The 20,883-nt window shown below is 51.2% G+C and overlaps 1 protein-coding gene across 1 annotated transcript; it reads right to left on the minus strand.

The window, feature by feature from the left end:
• Nucleotides 1-1,515: 1,515 nt before the first annotated feature.
• On the minus strand, nt 1,516-15,171 carry LOC132080768 (serine/threonine-protein kinase pim-2-like). Its single transcript, XM_059484052.1, has 10 exons — nt 15,150-15,171; nt 13,630-13,716; nt 12,129-12,183; nt 11,326-11,452; nt 11,030-11,104; nt 3,428-4,015; nt 3,254-3,304; nt 2,690-3,056; nt 1,871-2,047; nt 1,516-1,622 (listed from the first exon to the last, which is right to left on the minus strand). Exons 1-10 carry the CDS (start codon nt 15,169-15,171, stop codon nt 1,516-1,518), a joined length of 1,656 nt encoding a protein of 551 aa, XP_059340035.1.
• Between the last annotated feature and the right edge of the window lie 5,712 nt (nt 15,172-20,883).

The raw sequence follows: 20,883 nt of genomic DNA on the forward strand, positions 1-20,883 counted from the left end.
CCCAGCTGGGCCCAGGGCTGAGCCCAGCAGAGCCCTGGCAGAGCCCAGAGCAGCCTCAGCACCCACAGAGCCCGGCTGCAAGGGGAGAAAGCAGAAACCGCCCGTCAGCTGAGGGCTCCTGTGCCCTTGTGCCAAGGCCTGCGGTGCCCAGGCCATGCTGGCTGTGCCCAGAGCTGTGCCCAGAGCTGCCCATCCCTGCTGCCTTTGGCAGCAGAGCAGGAGGGCAGCACATGTGCCCAGCCTGCAGCCAGCCAGGGCACATCCAGCCCTCAGCAGCTGCCCAGAGCAGGATGCTCCTGTGCTCGCTGCCAGCTCCCAAAAGCTCTGATCCCACCCTGCCAAGCACACAGGGACCCACCTCACGCCAGCCACGGCTGCAAGAAAAGCTGCTCCCAAACCATGGCCTCAGCCTTCTCCAAGGGCACGGCCCATCCATGCCACAGCTGCTCCCAAGCACTTCCCCATCCACACTGGACCACCTCGAATGCTTCCTCTGGAATAACAAACAACACATTATTGAAAAGAGTTTGGAGACAAAAAGGGAAAAAAAGAAAAACGGTAAAAACTCTTATCTCTGTCAGGCCCTTGAGGAAGGCCCAACCCCTACATGGTAGGGAAAAACCCAGCCATGGCTGTGGGAAGCCCACACTTTCTCTCTTCCCCCCTGCACTGTCCCCCAAAATCACAGTGACCCCGAAGCAAACAAGGGCAGTGGAGCAGCCCAGCCCTTCCTTGCCTGCACAGCAAAGCAGCCCCAGCATGGGTTCTGGAGCCCCACCTCTGCTCCCACCATGGGGTTTGTTTGTGTCGGGCTCGCTGCCTCAGCCCCAGCCCGGGGCACGGTGGGTGCTGGGGGCTGTTGGCAGGGCCAGGAGCCCACTCCCATTTCGTACCCACCCCAGCCCATGCCCCAGCCCTGCCAAAAGCAGCTGGGCAGCCACTGAAGAATGAGTTGCATCTGCCCCAGCAAAGGGGGAGCCTTTGTTTCCCCGCCATGCTGGGCAATGCCCAAATCTGGCAGAATTTCCCTGGGTGGGGACTCACCTGCAAATTCCCTGTGGAGTTTGGCTTTGAAGAAGGTGCCAGAATCAAAGTCCATCACCTTCAGCCTCCCGTGGCCAGGCTGAGGAAGAGCTTGTCATCCTTGATGTCTCCCTCGCTGTCTCCAGCAGCAGCAGCAGCAGCAGCAGCAGCAGCATCCCCACCCGGTACAGCTTCTCCAGGGGCTGCTTCTCCTTCCCTGGGGGCAGACCAGGCTCTCAGGGCTCTGCCCAGGGCCCCAGCTGTCAGGAAACCAGGACAAGCAAAACCAGCTGGGATGGCGGCCACCAGTGCTGGGCAGAGCAGCTCAGCTCCAGCACAAGGGCTGCGTGTTCCCATCCCATGACCCCGGTGCAGTGACACTGGCAGCACAAAAAGCTCTGGGTTCCTTTGCTTCTGACTGCCAAGGCACATGTGGAGTAGGAACTTACCAGGGCTCTGGATCAAAGTGTGCCTGTGGCTCTCTCCCTTCTTCTATGGCAGAGGAATATCCCACATCCAAGGATCACAGAACAGGTCTTCCAGTGTGGGTCTGTCCAAGGAGTTCACGGATAAACACCACCTGATCAGGTCTTTGCACTCTGGGGAGAAAAAGCAGAAACTGAAGGTCAGCCAGAGAAGGCTCCTGTCTGCTTTGCCCCACTATTCCCATGCCCAGGCCATGCTGGATGTGCTCAGAGCTGGGCCTAAACTTTCCCATCAATTCCCTGTTTTGGAGGAGAGCAGGACATGTGCCACCTCCTCAGCAGCTGCCAGAGCGGGACGCCCACGACCCCGCTGCTGGCTCCCAGCACTGGCATTCCCCCCGTGCCCAGACAAGAGGATCCACCTTGAGAGAGCCGTTGTGGCAGCGGGAGCTGGCCCCAGCTGAGGTTCTGGCCCCTCCTGAAAGGGTGCTCCCCGCAGACCATCTGGTGCAGCAGGATGCCCAGGGACCAGATGGTAGCTGCCTCGCCATGGTACCAGCCAAAGTCGTTCCATTCCGGGGGGCTGTACGACAGTGTTCCTATGGAATACAGATGGAGTTCATCAGGGGGATGCTGCTGCTCCCAGAGCCTGGCCCCAGCATCCCTGCGCCTGCAGGGGCTGCATCAGGGGCACCCAGGGTGACCACTGCCCTCTCACCAGCACCTGGGACTTGTGCACAAAGTTAGGGTTGGAAAAGAAGCCTGTGGTGCTGGAAGAGGGCAGCCCTGGCTAGGCCCGACCATGACATGCAAAGGAAAAACCCACTCCATGCTGGGGAAAAAACCTGCCCATATCCTCCCTGCCTGCATTGCCCCAAAAATATTATGAAGCCAAGGGAAACAGGGCGAGTGGAGCAGTCCAAGCCCTTCCTCTCATCTGCACACCAAAGTTGCTGGGGCACAGGTTCCGCCCTCCCTCTCTGCTACCCCCACCCACGGGGGGTTTGGTCGGGCTGGCTGCCCCAGCCCAGTCCCAGTCCTGGGCAGAGTGGCTGGCAAAGGCTGCCAGCAGGGCTGGAAGATGGCTGCCCACCCAGCCCCGCTCTAAAGCAACTCAGCTGAAGATTCAGTGCCCTGACTGGCAGCAAAAGGGAGAATCCCCGCTGCCACAGCCAGCTTGGGCTGGGAGATGTTGGGCCATGAGATGTCAGCAGCGGGAGCACAGCCCTGTGTAGGCTCACCTGCAAAGTGAGTGTAGACTGTGTCCTGCAGGTAGGTGCCACAGCCAAAGTCAATCAGTTTGGCCTGCCCGGTGTCCAGGTCAACCAGGATGTTCTCTGGCTTGATGTCCCTGTGCAGGACCCCGCAGCTGGTGCAGTGCCGCACGGCCTCCAGCACCTGGCGGAACAGCTCCCGCGCCTCCTCCTCGGGCAGGAACCGCCGTGCCCGAATGAAACGCTGCAGGTCCTGACACTGCTCTGGCCGCTCCAGCACCATCACGATGCAGTTGGGGAGCTCGAGCCACTCCAGCAGCTGGACCACACCGGGGAAGCCAGTGGACACCTTGTCCAGCAGCACAACCTCCAGGGGTGCGCTGGTGCCGTCGGGCTGCGGAAGGAGCACGACGCCGTCAGTGGGGCCGATGCCGTGCCAGGCCTGGGGAAGCCCTCAGCCAGCCCGGGATGCTCTGCACCCTGCGCTGGCCCCACGCCCGCTCTCCCTCGGGGCGTCCTGGCGGCTCCCACCGTGCCGGGCCCCGGCTCCTCCCCGGCCGGCAGCCTCGGCTGCTGGCCCCGCTCACTCACCAGCTCGCCCCAGTGCCGGACGCGGTTCCGTGGCACCCTTTTGATGGCCACCTGCAAGCCAAGGGCAGCAGCGGGGTGAGCTCGCCGCCCGCACTGCGAGCCCCATCCTCCGCCCTCCGCCCTCCTCCTCCTCCATCCCCTCCTCCTGCGCCCGCCGCCGGCCCCGCCGCTCACCGGGGCGCCGTCCGAGAGCCGCGTGGCCGCGAAGACTCTGCCGAAGCCGCCGCGCCCCAGCAGCGATCCCAGCCGGTACCGCTCCTGCAGGGCCTCCTGCGCCGTCCCTGCGGGCGGGACGCGGCTGTCAGCGCTCGGCCCGGGGCCAGCAACGGCCCCCGAGCGCCCCTCACCCGCCCCGGGCCGGCCATGCCCGGGCGTCCGCTCCCGGGAATGCGGCACGGGAGGCTCGGGGCCGGCGGCCGCGCTGCCGAGCGGCGGAGCTCGGGCCGGGGAAGCCGCAGTGGAGGCGGCGGGAGCGGCGGCGCCGCGTGTGCGCTCCGCGGGCCCCGGGAGGAGCCGGGGCCGGCGCCGGCGCCGGGGCTGTGGCCGGGGCCGGGGTCGGGGTCGGGTCCGGGGCCGGGCTCGGGCCAGGCGGAGCCGAAGGGCGGCGGTGCCGCCCCCGCCCCAGGCACTGATGCCCGCCCAGCAGCGCCACCGCCAGCACGGCCAGAGCCGGGCGGAGGCGAGACCGCGGCGGGACGGCCGGGGCCGGGCACGGGGCAGCCCCGCCCGGGGCCGGGGGCGGGCCGGGGGCATGGCCCAGCCCTGCAGGGGGGAGGGAGGAGGGGAGAGGAGAGGGACACCGGGCAAGGGACCCCGAGAGAAGGGTGCCCGACAGCGGGAAAGGGAGAGAGAGAGGAAGAAAGAGAGAAGAGAGAGAGTAATCAAAATATCTCTTTGCTGCCGCCGCTGCCGCCGCTGCCGCCGCTGCAACTGAAGCACCGGGGCCGTTCGTCCCCGTGTCCGTTCCCCGCTCGCCCCACGAGCCCCACGTTCGAGCCCCGCGCGCCCCGGGGACAGCCCCTCCGTCTGCCCAAACACGGGAACTTTGCAGCCTTGAGCCCGGATGCAGAGCCCTGACTCCTGCACGCTGGCACAGCGATCCCCTCGCTCGCTGCTGTGCATTGTCCTTGCTGAGCGTCAAACACTGTCGGGCCACCTTCCCTTGGGGTAGGATTCCTACTTGAGCCCAGCACTGCACTGACACCTCCAGTGTTGCTTTCCTGTAAAAACAGGGGAAGGAAAACTGTGTGTGCCTCATAGTATTTTAGTGTGTCTAAAAATCACTAAGTCACCAATCTTAGAGGTCAGGTGCATCTGGAATTACTGGGATGCAACATAGAAAAGGGGAGCATAGAAATAAATAGAGGAAAACATCTTGGATTGTTTCTTTCATTTTCATTTCCCTTCTGGAAAGCTGTTTCAGTTTTCCAGGAATCTTCTCCTGTCTGCTCTTCCCAAGAATCTCTCATGGAGAACAAGGTCAAGCTTCTGTCACAAGATTTGCCACCGGGAAATTACGGCACTGGTGAAATTTGCATGATGACTGTTTGTGCTGGCTTAGGGCAAATTTTGGGAGGAAATCTCCAAAAACCTGCATCGTTTCATTCGGTCTGTCTAGAAAGCAAGTTCAAGCGGCCCCTCCCCCTACTAGTTCAGGAAAAGACTTCCCTTGAGAAAAGTGAAAAAAACCCCAGTTTATTTAACAAGTAAAGTATTCACAAGCATGAAAAATGAATAATATTAAATAAAACCTCTGACAGTGGTGAAGAGATGGCACATTCAGAAAGTCCTTTTTGTGGGTTGTAGTTGGCTCACTCGGTCTCTTCTAAGTCCCTCTGGTGCTGGAATGCAGCGTCCCAGAGCTTGGTGGGCCACAGGTGTGAGCTGCTCCTGGTGTTTGTCTGGGTTTTCAGTCCAGAGCAGGTTTAAACAGTTCCAAGAAAAAGGAATCCCACAGTCCGAGGAACTTCGCTTCCTAAGCTAGCTAAAACCAAATTGCTAGACCTGGGCTGTGAAGGCATCGGGAAATTTCCACATCTGGGCACTGGTGGTCCCAGCAAACACCAGAGCTGGATGATGCTGGTGCCAGAACCTGCAGATTTCCAAATTTTGGCTTTCTGTGCCAGCAAATTGCTGGACTTGGGCTGTGCCAGCACCAGGAAGTTTTCAGATCTGGGTGCTGGCGCTGCCAGCAAACACCAGATCTGGGTGGTGTCATCGCCGGCGACAGAAATCTGCCAGATTTGGGCTCTGCTGGCACTGAGAAATTTCCAAATCTGGGTTCTGGTTACATGAAACACGAGATGTGGGGGTGGTGCCAGAGCCAGTAGCAGGAAGCTGCCACAGGTTTTGGATTTCTGTGCCAGCAAATTGCTGCACTTGGGCTGTGTCAGAATAGGGAAATTTCCAGATCTGAGTACTGGCAGTGGTAACAAACACCAGGTCTGGGCACCTGTATTGGCATCAGGAAATTGCCAGATTTTGGCGTTCTGTGCCAGCAAATTGCTGGACTTGGGCTGTGCCAGCCCTGGGAAATTTCCAGATTTGGGCACTTGCCCAGCAAACACCAGACCTGGGCGGTGCTGGTGGCAGCGCCGGGAAGCTGCTGGGTTCTGGCCTTCTTTCCAGAAAATTGCTGCATTTTTTGCAGCCAGGTTTTGCTGGCACTGAGAAATTGCTAGATGCTAATTTTCTGTGCCAGCAAACTGCTGGAATTAGGCTGTGCAGGCATCTGAACCATTCCCGATCTGGGTACTGGCGGTGTCAGCAAACCCGAGATTGGGTTGCTGTAGGTACCAGGTCTTTGCTTGGTTTTGGCTTTCTTTGCCAGCAAGTTGCTGCACTTGGGCTGTACCAGAATAGGGAAATACCAAGATGTGGGAACTGGCAGTGCCAGCAAACACCACATTTCAGGAAGGATTGGATCTGGACCCGTTCCCTCCCTGCCTCCCTCCTTTAGCAAGGTGCCAGAGTGGCTGGACAGCAGCCAGGCAGAAAGGGACCGGGGGGCACTGATGGACAGCAGGCTGGACAGGAGCCAGCAGTGTGCCCAGGTGGCCAAGAAGGCCAATGGCTCCTGGCCTGGATCAGGAATGGTGTGGCCAGCAGGAGCAGGGCAGGGATTCTTCCGCTGTGCTCAGCACTGCTTGGGCAGCACCTCGAGTGCTGTGTCCACTTCTGGGCCCCCCAATTCAGGAAGGACATGGAGGGGCTCGAGCGTGTCCAGAGAAAGGCAACAAGGCTGGAGAGGGGTCTGGAGCACAAGAGCTTTGAGGAGTGGCTGAGGGAGCTGCTGGGGTTGTTTATCCTGGAGGAGAGGAGGCCCAGGGGAGACAGGACAGTGTCAGGGCACAGGGTGGACTTGATGATCTCCATGGCCTGTTCCACCCTTGCTGATTCTGGGGCTCTCTGAAACCACCCTTGGAGCAGTTGCAGGACGAGCCCTGGGCCTCCTGTTCAGAAGCTCCAGCAGCCCAGGTCCCTCAGCTTCTCCTGCCAGCCCCAAAGCCCATCCTGTCAGTCCTGCAGAGCCTCTGCAGCTCCTCCTCACTGCCCAGAACAGGGAGCCCCAGAGCCAGACACAGCAGCCCAGATGTGCCCCCCTGGCCTGGGGTGCCGCTGGCAAGGGAGCAGCACCAGGCACTGCAGGAGCCTGCAGACAATTGATCTGAAGGCCAAACCTCCTTAGCTCCTTCTGAAAGAGCAGGAACAGTTCCTCATTCCAGAGTGATGGAATGCTGGGCACCACAGCTCCGGGTGAGGACTGGACACAAGTTTGCTCCCACTGAGTGCTGTGATGGGTTCTGCAGGAGCTCTGGGCTCCTGTGCTTGCCAGGCACAATGAGGAGAGAAGGAGCCAAGTGCATTGATGTGGGAAATGGGTTTGTAGAAAGTTTTTAGGGCCTAATAGAAGGCCCAGAAAGTATGAATCAGTATATAAATCTTGAGACATAAAATGGTAACTTAAAAATTTCCATGGAATAGGACAGATATTGTTGAGAGAGGAATGCAGCTGGAAAAAAGTTTCAAAAGATGGCCTTGCAAATAAGATTTTGGAAAAACAGAGCTATGAAAGATGCATTGTAGTGGGACCCACAAAGAGTATTTTTAAATCATTGGCTTTAAGGCATCTACAACATGGCATGGCAAAAGGCTGATAGACCAAGAAACGCTTATAATGTATTATAATTAGGAAGTAGCTGGCTTCTGATTGTGATGGCGTGAATTATAACATCTGTATTGTCTCACCCTTCTCATAAGACTGAAGATTGAATAAAAGTTTTTAAAACACCTCTCAGTTGCCCCATCTCTAGGTCAAGAAAAGAGTATTATCCAACACTCTGACACACCTTTGCCTCGAGCATAGCCCAGCCTGGACCAAACACACTGAAAGGTTTCCCCTTTGGCCCATGTCTTGAAACATCAGGTCTGCTGTTTTACAACTCAGGTTGGGTTTGTGTCAAGGAGTTTCCTCAGAAATACTGGGTTTGTCTTCCTCTGTGCCTTCCCCTCAGCAGCCTTGGGGATGCTCCTGTGTGAAGCCATCTGTCTCACACAGTTTGAGACGACTTCAAACAGGATATTGTGCAATAAGTCGTCTCCTCTAAAGTGTGCCAACAATCCCTTTCCAGCAATAGGAAATTATTACTAATGGATGGAAGTGGCAAACCCCCAACAGTTTATTATCAAACAGAATCCCCCCATGACACACGTTCCAAGAAGGCGCCGGGGTCTCTCTCGGAAGAACAGGAGCTGTCACGGAGCAGTTCCAGCAGCTGATGGAAGCTCGGGGACTCATCCGGTGTCGGCTTTCTCCCACGGCAGAGCTCCATGGAGCGGGCAGGGCAGTGAAGCAGCTGGGCTGGAGCCCCTCGCTGCCTTGTCTCCCCGGTGTGGCTCAGCCCACAGACTCTCGGGCTGGGAGCGGGGCCGCTCCGCTCCTGCCGGCACCGTGTCCCTGGGCTTGGACAAACAGTTTCCTGCCAGGAGAGCCCTGCACACTGCTCCACAGATCTTTCATAAAGGCCCAAACCAACTCCAAACACTCTGTCTGCAGCCGCTTTGCACAAAGGGCTGCAGCAATCCAGGACAGCTGCAAGTGAGTGTCAGAAGGCTCTTGTCTTGTTCCTGACAGCAGAATTCTTGATGATCTGATGCAGTTTTATTCAGATGTAACATGAGAGCTGATTTTTTTTGTTAAAATATTTCATGATGAGTAACAAGCCGTGGGAGCATGAGGTACTGGACTGACATGCAAAAGCATGAGCATATCCTCCAAAGTGGCCAGTTTAATTGTCCATTTTATTACTCTTGTATTTACTCCACACTAATAAGGAAAACCAAGCTTTGCTTGGAGGCAAAACAGGCATGGGATACACTACAGTCCCTCGCAGGCTCAGCAGGGCTGGCAGTGACACAGCAGGCTGTCTGCTTCATTGTGAACCACTACAGAGCTGCATCCCAATCTGGTTTAAGTAGCATGGTATTATTAAGAGTCCCTTTTCTGCATGAGACATAAAAAAGAGATCCCAAATGATCTTCATGCACATTCATCTTTTGATGCAGACACTTCAGGTTTTCCCCCACACCCCTGCAAGGCTGGCAGTCTCTGTTTCCCATTTCCTGTTCTTCCCTAGAGATGGTACAGTGGCTGCTTTGAAACAAAAAGCCCTGGGATCTGGACAGCTTGAAGGGGCATGAAATGCTAATTAAGTGCTCATATTGGTAATACCCAGGCCTGCACTGCCCAGTCCTCTGCAGCAGCAGCAGCAGGACCATGCATCATTCCTGTTGGTGGATGTTCATGTTTCTGGTGTGCAAGAGCAATGACTTTGAGGAGGGACAAAAATGCCCCTCTTCAAACAGCAGCTGTGCAAGGAGATGTGAAGTTTCACAGCCTTTTCCAGGATATTTTAGAAAGATCTAAGAGAATATTGTGGCATGGAGTAGGTCCTTAATTTTGTCTCCAGAGGAATCCCCAAAGGGCACATTCACTCTGCTGCTGATGGCAACCCCAGAAGCTCATGGACCAATTTTCCCTGCAATGTGCCACCCTGCCTGGGCTTTGCTAGGCCGGGACTAGACCCAGAGCTAAGCAAACACATGCAGCCAGGTGACATTGTGTGACATCAGAAGCTGGCAACCTTGAGGACTTTGCTGTCAAAAGGTTTAAGTTTGCACCGGGCCCAGAAGTGTTTTTCCCTAAGGTAAATCACATTGAAATGTGAAGTTTAAAAGCTTCAAATTACTATGAAAGGAAACTGCAGAATAATTTCTGGAAGGGCAGCATTGTCAATGATCATGCAGCCCACCAACAGCTGGAGCTGAATCCAGAATTGCTTCTTCCGGCTGTGTAGGAATTCATTCCACTGGCAAGCACTGGTCCCTGGGAACAAATGATCCCCTAGCTCTGGGCTGAATGGCGCCCAGGCTGCAGTGCAGATTTGAGGAACCCTTGTCACTTGTTATTGGCCTCCCAGGGCACTCATCCTTCTGCAAACAAGGTGCAAACAACACAGCTGCACTGCTGTCCCGGGTAAATATACATACAGGTGACTTTGCCAAAGCAGTGCATCATTTCCCAGTGAAATACATGACCTCTTCTTACCTATGGAATTGTGATTGAAGACACCTGTGAGCCAGATCTGTGGGAGATTGCAAAGGAGCAAAGCTTTGGGATTTGGGCACACTGCTCTTGGTTTCTTTGCTCAGGCCTTTGGTGAGCACAGAACACACCTAGGTAGGAAACCTTTGACTATACAGGATCTTTTGGATCCATTGTCCCCCAAACAGGTCAATGTGTGGCCCTGTTACAATGACAAGTTTAAAACGGCAGCACAAATGACACAAAGAAAACATGGCCAAAGAGGAATAGGAGAGGCCCAATGAGGAAAGGATGTGGTGAGACACTGGCACATCGAGTGACCTGCACTCCCATAATCTCTAGGCTAGCAGGTCATGGTCTCACATTCTCCTTTTGGTTTATTTAAATGTTACTTATTTTTTACTTTTTTTTCATCATCAAAATAAAATATATACAATTAAAAGTGTGTCATCAAATTTTAAAGATACAATCAAAACACATTAATTCAGAACTGTATCTAAAGATCAGAACATATGTACAGCTGTAACTATGAAGCCTAAGACATCAATCCTATTCTTCAAACACTCTTCATACAGCCGGCAGCTTCTTCCTGAGCTGGGAGGAAAGAGAGCTCTTCTGGACGGGAGGCGAGGACTTTGTGGGTGAGAGAATATCAGAAGTGTCCAGAGAAAACTTTTCGGTAAGACTGTAACCAGCCAGATGTGCAAAATGGAGACACAAAGTTTAACAGAGAGGCAAAGTTTAGCAGAGGCCACCATGCAAACCTAAAGCATGTGAAGCTCTGTATTTCATGGGACACATTTCCTGGAAATGTCCAAACAGCTGCACAGGGAAACATGCTCCTGCTGGCAGACACTGAGGCAGGCCAGGGCAAACCCTGAGCCACTTGCCCAGAGCTGGCACAGGCCCAGCCTGGCCTCTGGGCTGCCCTGGGACAGCAGGGAGCCCAGAGCCCTGTGCTCCCCAGGAATGGCTCAGCTGCACATGCACCCTCCTGCTCCTCTGCCTGCCCCACAGCTCAGCAGCCCCACAGCTCCAGGGGCACTGGCAGCAGCACAGCTCATTGCAGGGGCACATGCAGGGCACAGCTGTTCCCTGGCAATGTGCACAGCCTCTCTGGGCTGCCACAAGACCCTTCCTGCCAGCAGAGATTGGCCCAGCTCCCCCCTCACCTCTGCATGAGGCTGAGCCATGACTGCCTTCCCCTTGTCATTAATCTGGAGCTGCTTCAGGCCCCCATGCCATGACTAGGAAATGTGATGGAGAGAGTGGGGGCAGATGCACACCCTTCCTTAGGATTTTGTCATTTTTGGCACAGCTCAAAAGGCAAATCCAGAGGTGTCCAACTCAGCGCTTCCTCAGCTTTCTGGAGAACATCTTGCCTTCACCAGCCCAGCATTTTGGAGAGGTTTTCCCGCACATGTGGAGGCTTGCTGGCAGCACATTCCTTCAGCTGGGTGCCCATCACCTTGCAGAGGGCAGAGGCCAGCTTGGTGGCCACGGTGCGGACGCTGGCGCTCCGCACAGGCAGCGCCTTGTTCTCCAGGCAGGACCAGAGCACGGGCAGGGCGTCGCGCTGGGCGACTTCAGGGCTCCTGGCATGAACCCCCTGCACAAGCACTGCCGGGACAGAGACACAGCTCCTTACCCACCAGCCTCACTGCAACAAGGATCTGCCTCTGCTTCTGCTTCTTGCCAGCCTCTCTGGCCAAGAGCAGCAAAACAGCACCCAGAGCCCCTTGGTCCAGAAAGGGGCAAAGCAGCTGAGCATCCTGGAAACAGAACCACCAACCCCTCAGCACTAATTGCTCCAACCAGAGCCTTGTCCCTGTGGCAGACTTCCTACCTTTACTAAATTATTTCACAATCTCTGCATGAGCAATGAATGAAATGTCCAATTGCCTTTGATTTCCATTAAGAAGTTGTCTAAACCCGCACTGAAGATTTGGAAATGCACCATAGAGAGGAAATGGAGAGATTTCTAATAAAAGGGATGATTCCATTTTTGTAACTTTGATGCCAAGTGCCAAATGTCTAATCTGGCTCTTCCCGGTGCTCAGTGGCACACAGCAAAGGGCAGGGTTAGAACACACCTCAAAACTCCAGCCCACCAGAGATGGCTGCTGCCTGACAGCTGGATGAGAAACATCAGTGGCCAGCTGGGGTCTTTGGCAGAATGCTTTTGGGGCTTCCAACAAAGAGCTGTTTCAAACCTCAGGCGTCTTAGATAATTACCCAAACTCCATTGCCCGGGCATTTGGACATCTCCACCTTTTAATGCCACTTCCCCTCTCAATGTACATGGCATTTTTTCTCTTAATGTCCACTTGAATAGGGGCATAGAGAAATAAAAATGCTACACAGGGGACTGAAATGTAACCAAAAAACGAGTCTTTCCTCGTATTGTCTCTGAAACCTCTCTGTCCATTTTCTGAACTGAATTTTATCAAACACAGACAAATGTTTACTACCAACAGGCTTCTTGCATGGCAGATTTGGCTGAGAGATCAAAACCTGAAATGCTCTGGAGACCATTCTTATTTTCTGATCAGACAAAATGTTATCTAGCAGCCATTTAATATTCTGTGGTGGAAGAGACTTAATTTTCTCTATGCTGTTAATCCACCAGCAGTCATCAACATTGAAAGAGCTCCTGCAAGTACCCAAAACAAATTCTGCTACGCAGGAAAGGGTTGTGGTACCCATTTTAAAATGAGAATGCATTTGAGTTTAAATGCAATTAAAGACATCGGTGACTACTGAATGTGAGGAACAGCTGTCCGGTCCTGCTAAATCTCAGAGAGAACATCTGCTTTTTCTAAAGTAGTCCTAATTTATGGTTTATTCCTTTATTTGAAAAAGAGATCAAAAGAACTGCTAAACTAAATGCCCTATTGCTGGAGATCTACTTTATTCAAATGCTCTTTAAAGGGCCTTTGACATTCCCAATCTCAGAACATGCCCTTTAGCGATTCCTAATGAAGACACAAAGTGTATTAAACCTTACATTCAAAGAAATTGGCATAATTAGTGGATTTAGCCCCAGTTGAAGCAAGGCTATCAATCATCTTCTCTGCTATATATTGATATTATCCTTTTTCCATTCCTTGGCTCTTGCTGACACAGCAAGCTCCTCTGAGGAATCAATTATCAGCTGCATTTGTAGCATTTTGGACAGCGCTGACCCAGGCAGACACTGTTTGCACACCCTGAAAGGCTCAGTCCAAGGCCCCTCTGGCAGCACAGGCAGGAGCCTCAGCACTCTGCTTCTGTCCCTGTGCCCCAGAGGCTGCCTTGCACTAAACCCGTGCCTCTGGTACCTCTGTTGAGTTCTGGCCTAAGCTGTGACCCCCAGGCCCTGCACGGTTCAGCCTCAAAACTTTCCAAGAGAAAAACAAGAATTCTGTGAGGACAAAACAAACGGATGCCCTGAAACAGCATTGGCCACCATTTCCCCTCAAAGATCACAGATGTCCCTGAGCTCCCCAGAGAGGAGCCAGCTGGGGCATTTTTAGCCCTCCCTTTGCTGGAGGTGGTTCTGAGATGCCCCAGTGAGAGCTCAGCCCCAGGCCGAGCGCTGCCCCCATCTCAGGTGCTGCCCAGCCCTGCAGCAGCCAGGGAAAACCTGCCAAACCCACCTGCCTTGGCCATGGGGCAGCAGGGACACGCTCAGCACCTCCTGGTTTGGAGGAGCTGCTCTGCTGTCTGCTCACAGGCATTCCCTGTAAATGCTCCCTGGGAAGAGCTCTGGGCTCAGAAGGGGAGGCCAAACCTGTGATCCGCTCGGTGACATCCAGCAGGGCTTGGCCACTCAGGTGATTCCATTGGTAGCTGAACTCTTGCAGCAGGGACACTTTATCTACAAGGGAAACACACGTTTCTGCTCACTTTTCTCAGGTCATAGGAGAAAGGGCAGGGCCAACCCCATTTTATGAAATAAAGTACATTTCTGCTGGGTTTTGAATCCTTTTCTTCTTTCCTTCCAGCCTACTTGGCAGGGTTTAAATTCCAAAAGAAATGCTCTCCTCTCACAGTTGTAAATCCAAAGTTGTCTGCTGTAGCAGGAGCTGTGTTAAAACATTTCACATCAGGGACCTCAGGAGTTCAGTCACATGGAAGCAGTGAAAAGGTTTTGCATCCCAGAGCACAAAGGAAGAGCCCCATACTTGGGTCACAGAAAGGCACTGAGTCAGGCAGTTCCTGAGTTCACAGAGCAGCTGGGGAGGAGAAAGTGGAAGCTCCCCTTGAAGACCTGCCTCCTCAACACTCCTTTTTTCAGGCATATTTCCCCAGTGCAGCATTCTCAGAGCTGACATAAATCTGTGTGGCAAAGGAATTTGGAGCAGCCCTTGCCTATGAAGTTAATTGCTGTGGCCACCTTGCCCCATGCAAAACAACATATGGAACAAGGCATCATTGACAGCTGGGTTTATACCTGTTTGTTCTAAAGAAATGAACTTGGTGAATCATCAGTTCCCCTCTGAAAACAGAAGACAAAGAAGAAAAGTGGAAAATAGGCAGCTAATGCCTCTGATGTAGAGCCTCCCAGGTGGCTGCTCTGCAGAAGCTCTGATGGGTCAGTGTCCCTTCATGCCAACAGCAAAGCTGTTCATTTGGGAAGTCAGACGGGGCCCAAGCAAACTCCAAACCCCCTTTGCCCCTGAACTGTAGCAGAGCTGCAGCCCAGGACTTGCTCTTCAGACAAGCAGCACAGAGCCAAGGGCTCCTGGGACTGTTGGGAAATGCTGATCCCATTCCAGCCTGTTGGGGATGGTGCATAAGGACTACACCTGCACAGCCTCTGGTGGGTGTCAGCTGCAGTGTTCCACAGACAAGAGCAGCTGCCAAGGCACTCAGTGCTCTCTTGTGCAGGAGAGACAGAGACGAAGCTGAGGAGAGTCCCTGCCAGGGCTCAGCCTTACCCAAATGAGCAATGGATTCTCCCAGTGCTTTCACAGCTGCCCCACGAACCCTGGCATCCTTTGAGTTCAGGTTCTTTGTTATTCCTTCCACCAAACCAATGATCACCGGGTTCAAGGCATCTTTCAGGGCTCCTGTGATTTCAGCCAGCACGTCCAGCACCCTCTGCTTCACTTTCTTGTGGCTGTCAGATATTCTCAGGACAAAATAATCAAAAATCTGTGAAGAGAGCAAGCAACGTGAAAGCTGGATTCAAATGCCCCTGTTTGAAGAGTGGATGTAGCAGTCAGCAATGTCAAAGATGAAAGTGATCCTTTCTGTCAGGTCAGCACTCGCTTGCACAATTTCACTGTTTTCCTGTGGGCCACTCACTGGAATGGTGGCACAGCCTCATGCTGGTTGAAAGATTTTCTTCTGTTTTTAGGAGGTTTGGCTGGGGACTGAATGGTTCCTATGGTATTTCTCTCCATCTATAAATCATTAAATCGATTCCATTTAATAATGCTAAAGAGTACCTTTGCTTTGAATGGAAGCAGATGTTTACAATGCCTGGTTTTCTATACAGTTGCCTCAAGTACTGAAGGCAATTATGATTTTGCCAAAGCTATGGCTGAAGGAGATCTAAGTTTTCTTTTGTTTGTCTCAGAGGCAGTGTCTGGAGAAGTGCAAGGCTCTGATCAACTCTTCCAGGATCCAGACCATTTCTCTAAGTAACAGGTGGACTTCTGAAATGTCATGTGCTGTACAGCTCTCATTAGAGCAGGTTCAGTCCCTTGACAGCCACATTGTCAGGCACCTTTCCCTGGAAAAAGGGAAAAAGCAGCTGCTGGGAGGAGAAAGCAGAGATGAGTCCTTAGCTGTTTTCCTCCTTTTCCAAAGAGAAAAAAAGACCCCCAAGAAGGGTGAGCACTGTCTTTACCAAGAGGAATAGGAACAAGGATGGAAATGAGTAGCCAGAGCTGTGCCTGTGTAAGACAAGATGGAGTATATAGATGTATTCTTCAAAAAAAAACAACTGGGTTTAAACCAACCCATCCTGATACTTTTCTTCCCTATGCAAATCCATTTTTGGTCTAGAGAACAATTGCCATGCTTTCAGGGGCTAGATTCCCTTCACTTAACCCAGCTGGGAGTAGGAGAGAGCAGCAGTTACACCAGCAGAAAATTCTGCCATCATCTGATGAACAGCATCAATAGGCACCTGCCAGACAAATACAGCTGGACTGAAATAACTTGTCCTGAAGCCTGGACCTGAATTACATTTGTCTGGGTGAGAGGGACCAGCGTGTCCCAAACAGCCAGGACAGAGTGCCAAGACACACTGAATTAACTTTGCTGCTACAGGCTGAGGAAAGGAGCTAAAGGAAAGGAGCAGTGAAGATACCCTACATACTTGGACAATGTTAGTGGAGATGAGCTGGGGGCTGGTTTTGCACAGGTCTAGGAGGAGTTCCACTCCTTCCATCCTTGTCTGAAACCCCTTGGCTTCCAGGAGATGGTGAAGCTTCTGGAGCAGCTCTGTTTCTTCCACAGCTGGAGGTGTCGTGACCTGGGCTTGTGCACGGGGTAGGAGGTGTCCATCAGAGGGAGATTTCACCCTGGAAAATAAAACCAAATGAGGACCTGGTGGTGATAATTATCGTAGCATGGCATCCCCATCGAGGAAATAATTAGCACTGACTCCATGATTGCAGAAGGCTGATCAATCAATTTATTATACTGTATTATACTATACTATACTATACTGTACTATACTATACGATACTATACTTTACTATACTATACAGAAACTCATTGCCCTTACGGACAGTCTGACACAGACAGACCAGATTGGTCAATTGAATCCAAAACACCATCAGAAGTGGCCAATTAAGAAATTACCCTTTGGTAAACAAATCTCCATAACACATTCCACATGTTCACAACAACAGGTGCAACAAGTGAAGATAAGAATTGTTTCTCATTCTTTTCTCTGATATTCTCACAGCCTTCCCCAGGACAATGCCTGTCAAAGTTGTGCCTGCTGCTCTCTATGGAGAGAGCTGCAGCCACAGACAATACCTTCAGTTAATTGTGAGCAAAACATCTTGAGCAGCTTTCCTAATTATGTGATTTCAAGCTGCAAAGTCATGAGGCTCTGAAGAACAACATGGACCTCATGACAATCATTACAGGAGACAATCTGCAAGTGACATTCTCACCAGTGCTCACTCAGGAAGGCCAAGGATGAGATGCATCTGATCTATCTTCAGATGGCTGCCAGGGCACACAGGTCACTTTGCTTTGTGGAGAAAGAGAGACACTACTGCCAAGTTTAAATGCCTCCTCATATGGGACGTGTGCGTCTTAGAATAAAGAAACTCATCACTCTGGAGAAGTGTCTCTACAACCAGGCATGACAATCTGGAAAAGTAGCTCAGATGCATCTGAATAAATGAACAGGGCCATATTTGAAGGATTCATAAAATCAGTAAGAGAGATAAAAACAGAAACCAGACATCCCAGAACTACACTCACATTTCATTTGCTTCCCTAGAGACCAGATGCACAGCTTAACAACCCCACTGGGAACAATTCTCCTGATCAACCTGTCTCTTCCATGAGCACAGGAAGATGCCAGCTGTGCTACTGAGGCATGTGGTCACTTTCCTGCCACTGCTGAGCAGGACAGAGCTAAATAAATCCCCTCTGCTATCAGAGGAGAACAGGTACAAGTAGTTTTGCAACTGCCATGAAGAGACAGCAAGGAGCAATTCTGTCTTAAATGCTGATTGCATTTAACCACAAGATGAAAGAAACCAAACATGCTGTCCATCAAGGAAATCACATGAAGGACAGGAATATCAAGACAAAAAGTACACATTCAGACACCCGTTGACTGAAGTTGTTCAGGAATTGCCTTGCTCCTTGCTACTCAAACTTGGCACTGTTTGAGTGTAAGAAAACCATGATTCAGTCAGGACAAAGCACACGGATGAGAACTGCATCTTTGTGGAAGGGCATCTTGCTTCCAGACTGAGATTTCTCTTCAAAACACCCATCTGAAAACGACTCCACTCGGATGAAAAAAAAAAGCCCTGTTTGAATTTACTTGTCCCAAGTCAGGCAGCAGAAACTTGGCTCTCTCCCAGCCTCCACAACACTGCCCTTGCCACTGCACTGGATCGTCTGAGCTGCCACCAGTGGGTGTCTGTTTGTCTCTCCATTTTTGTGGAAACCCCTCCAGAGAAGTTGTGTTCAGCACAATGCACAAGTAGACATTTTTTATCCTAGAGCATTTGTAGGGAAAGGAAACAATCTGTGGCACTGGTCATCTCTGCCAGACAGTTTTTCCTGAGGAAGAGGCATGTAAAGCTTGCCATGTGCTTTGTCACATCTGACAAAAGTGCTCAGCACCGTTTGCCAGCAGACAATGTGGCCTGGGGCTCCTTTGAGCCATCGTTCCTCTCCTTCAGCCTTCTGGTTTTCCATCCCCTACAAAGACATAGAGAAACCCCATCAATCTTCAGAGTATGAAACAGGAAATTCCCTGTTGAAAACACAAGTTAAAACCAGGATCACTGCTACCAAGGCTTAGGGAAACATTTCCTAACTTACAGATGGAAATAGACCAGAGATTCAGTGAAGCCAACTCTTTGTTTTCAATAGCCCAAGGCAGGTTATGGGTGCTACCAGACTGAGCAGCAGTCTAAAATCCCAAATTCCTTAGTCTTGAGCAAAAATGGGAATAATGCAAACTGGCAGGCAACGAGTGTTCGTGAAGGAAGCAGCAGAACAAACTGGACTCTTTGAGGGTTGGCCCAGTGTGTTGGAAGTTGATTTGGTTCAACACTCACTCTCCCTGTGCCTGCACAAAGGCAGGCTCCCTTTTCTAATGTCGGTAGAAAAAATAAAATCCGCCCCCCCAAACAAACAAACAAAGGATTTTCCACTGGATGCTGCTGAATTCACCAAGCTTCTTCCATCTCCACAAGGCTTGAAAACAGGGCAGTATTCCCAAAAGACAGACAGTAATTGTAATAACTAGGATTGGCTTGGACATCTTTTGTAAATTTGGGAATTTTCTTGGTACTGCTGCTTCCATTGTCCTTTGCAAAGACTCTGTTACCTTCAGAAGCACAATTCTCACTTAATTGCTTTACAGGGGGCAGAGTAGGGAGAGCATGGTGGGGGCTTATGCTTAAATGTAAACCCATTTTCTCCTCTTTCTCTTTCCTCTTTGTGACCGATATTGAAAATATTCAAACCCCCACTTTTTCCCTAATAATATCAGTTCCTTTGTGGTCTGCAGATGACCAGGCTGAGGATTAACAGCTCATTCCCAGGAGCAAAATGATTCAGCAGAAGAGGAATGAGCTAAAGACAGATTGGGTATGTTTGCTGTCATATTAGAAGTGGCAATACTTACACAAAGGAGACATTTATCCCCGCAAGCACTTACTTTCTTCTTAATTCTTATCAGAATATCTTCCAGGTAACGGGGGAAAAGAGATTGTTCCAAAAGCTTTTTAAATTGTTAATGATTGAAAACCTTCTTCACCATCTCCTGTCCATATTGAGGAAGGAAAGGAAGGAAGTGGTGGAAGGAAGGGAGGGAGGGAGGAAGGGAGGGAGGGAGGGAGGGAGGGAGGGAGGAAGGGAGGAAGGGAGGAAGGGAGGAAGGGAGGAAGGGAGGAAGGAAGGAAGGAAGGAAGGAAGGAAGGAAGGAAGGAAGGAAGGAAGGAAGGAAGGAAGGAAGGAAGGAAGGAAGGAAGGAAGGAAGGAAGGAAGGAAGGAAGGAAGGAAGGAAGGAAGGAAGGAAGGAAGGAAGGAAGGAAGGAAGGAAGGAAGGAAGGAAGGAAGGAAGGAAGTGTCGGAAGGAAGGAAGGAAGGAAGGAAGGAAGGAAGGAAGGAAGGAAGGAAGGAAGGAAGGAAGGAAGGAAGGAAGGAAGGAAGGAAGGAAGGAAGGAAGGAAGGAAGGAAGGAAGGAAGGAAGGAAGGAAGGAAGGAAGGAAGGAAGGAAGGAAGGAAGGAAGGAAGGAAGGAAGGAAGGAAGGAAGGAAGGAAGGAAGGAAGGAAGGAAGGAAGGAAGGAAGGAAGGAAGGAAGGAAAAATTGATAGCAATGATGTTATTTTGTCTAGTAGGAATCATTCTAATTTCTGTATTTGTAATTTTGTAAAGATTATCTAGTGTGATTTTTCGTATTCGGTACCAGTGATATCCCACCAGCTGATCAAAACCAATTACACAATGTATCACAGATTATCACCTACCCCTATTGGGATGAACCTTACATTAGTAAAACAATTACTTAAGCACCAAGAGTACTGGAAATCTTGAAGGAAATCCAAGAAAGTGGAAAGAAAACCGTAATTACTGTCCAACATGATACAAAAGAAATAACCAGAGTTCTACAAAGAATAAAACAGAATATGGATCATCACTTGTGGGATGTCATCTTTGGGTGGCCACCGACTGCAAATGGAATCTTTAATAAGTTGCGCCACCCCATTGTAGTTTTGTTAATATTAGTTGGGATAAGCTTAGGATTATCTATTATATTGTTTATTTGGACCTGGAGAATACTACAACGAATAGCTTTACTAACCTCTTTGTCAAACGTACATGGTGAAGCATTAAGAGACACTTATTGTCATAAGGTTTTGAAATAAGTAAATGAATTTACTTATTTCCTAGGAAAGGGGGGAATGAGACAGAGTAGAGATCCATTCTGAATTAGGTGAAGTGTCTAGAAGAGGTGGAAAGTCTGTGAGGCCAAAGCTGAAGGAAAAACTGCAGGGCAGAGACAGTGAGGAGACAGAAAAAAAAACCAGAAACACCCACAAGGTCAATTTGCCCCAACCTAGGAATTCCTTTGATAAAGAAGAACTGGCCATAAATGTCACGCGGAGTGAATATGTATGAACCCATTGTGAAACTGTATGCATATGCATTTGGAAGGGGGATAAAAGGAAATCTGAAATCCTCAGGGGTACGCATGCCTTTTGAGGAAAATTTTCCTCTGCATGCGTCTGACGTGCACCGTAATAAAAACATACCGAGCTTTAAAACTTTTATAAAGTTGTGAGGTTTTTTCTTTTCTTTGCAAAACACAGCTCCAGAAGT

This window comes from Ammospiza nelsoni, chromosome 17 (assembly GCF_027579445.1).
Source record: "Ammospiza nelsoni isolate bAmmNel1 chromosome 17, bAmmNel1.pri, whole genome shotgun sequence".
Taxonomy (NCBI): Eukaryota; Metazoa; Chordata; class Aves; order Passeriformes; family Passerellidae; genus Ammospiza; species Ammospiza nelsoni.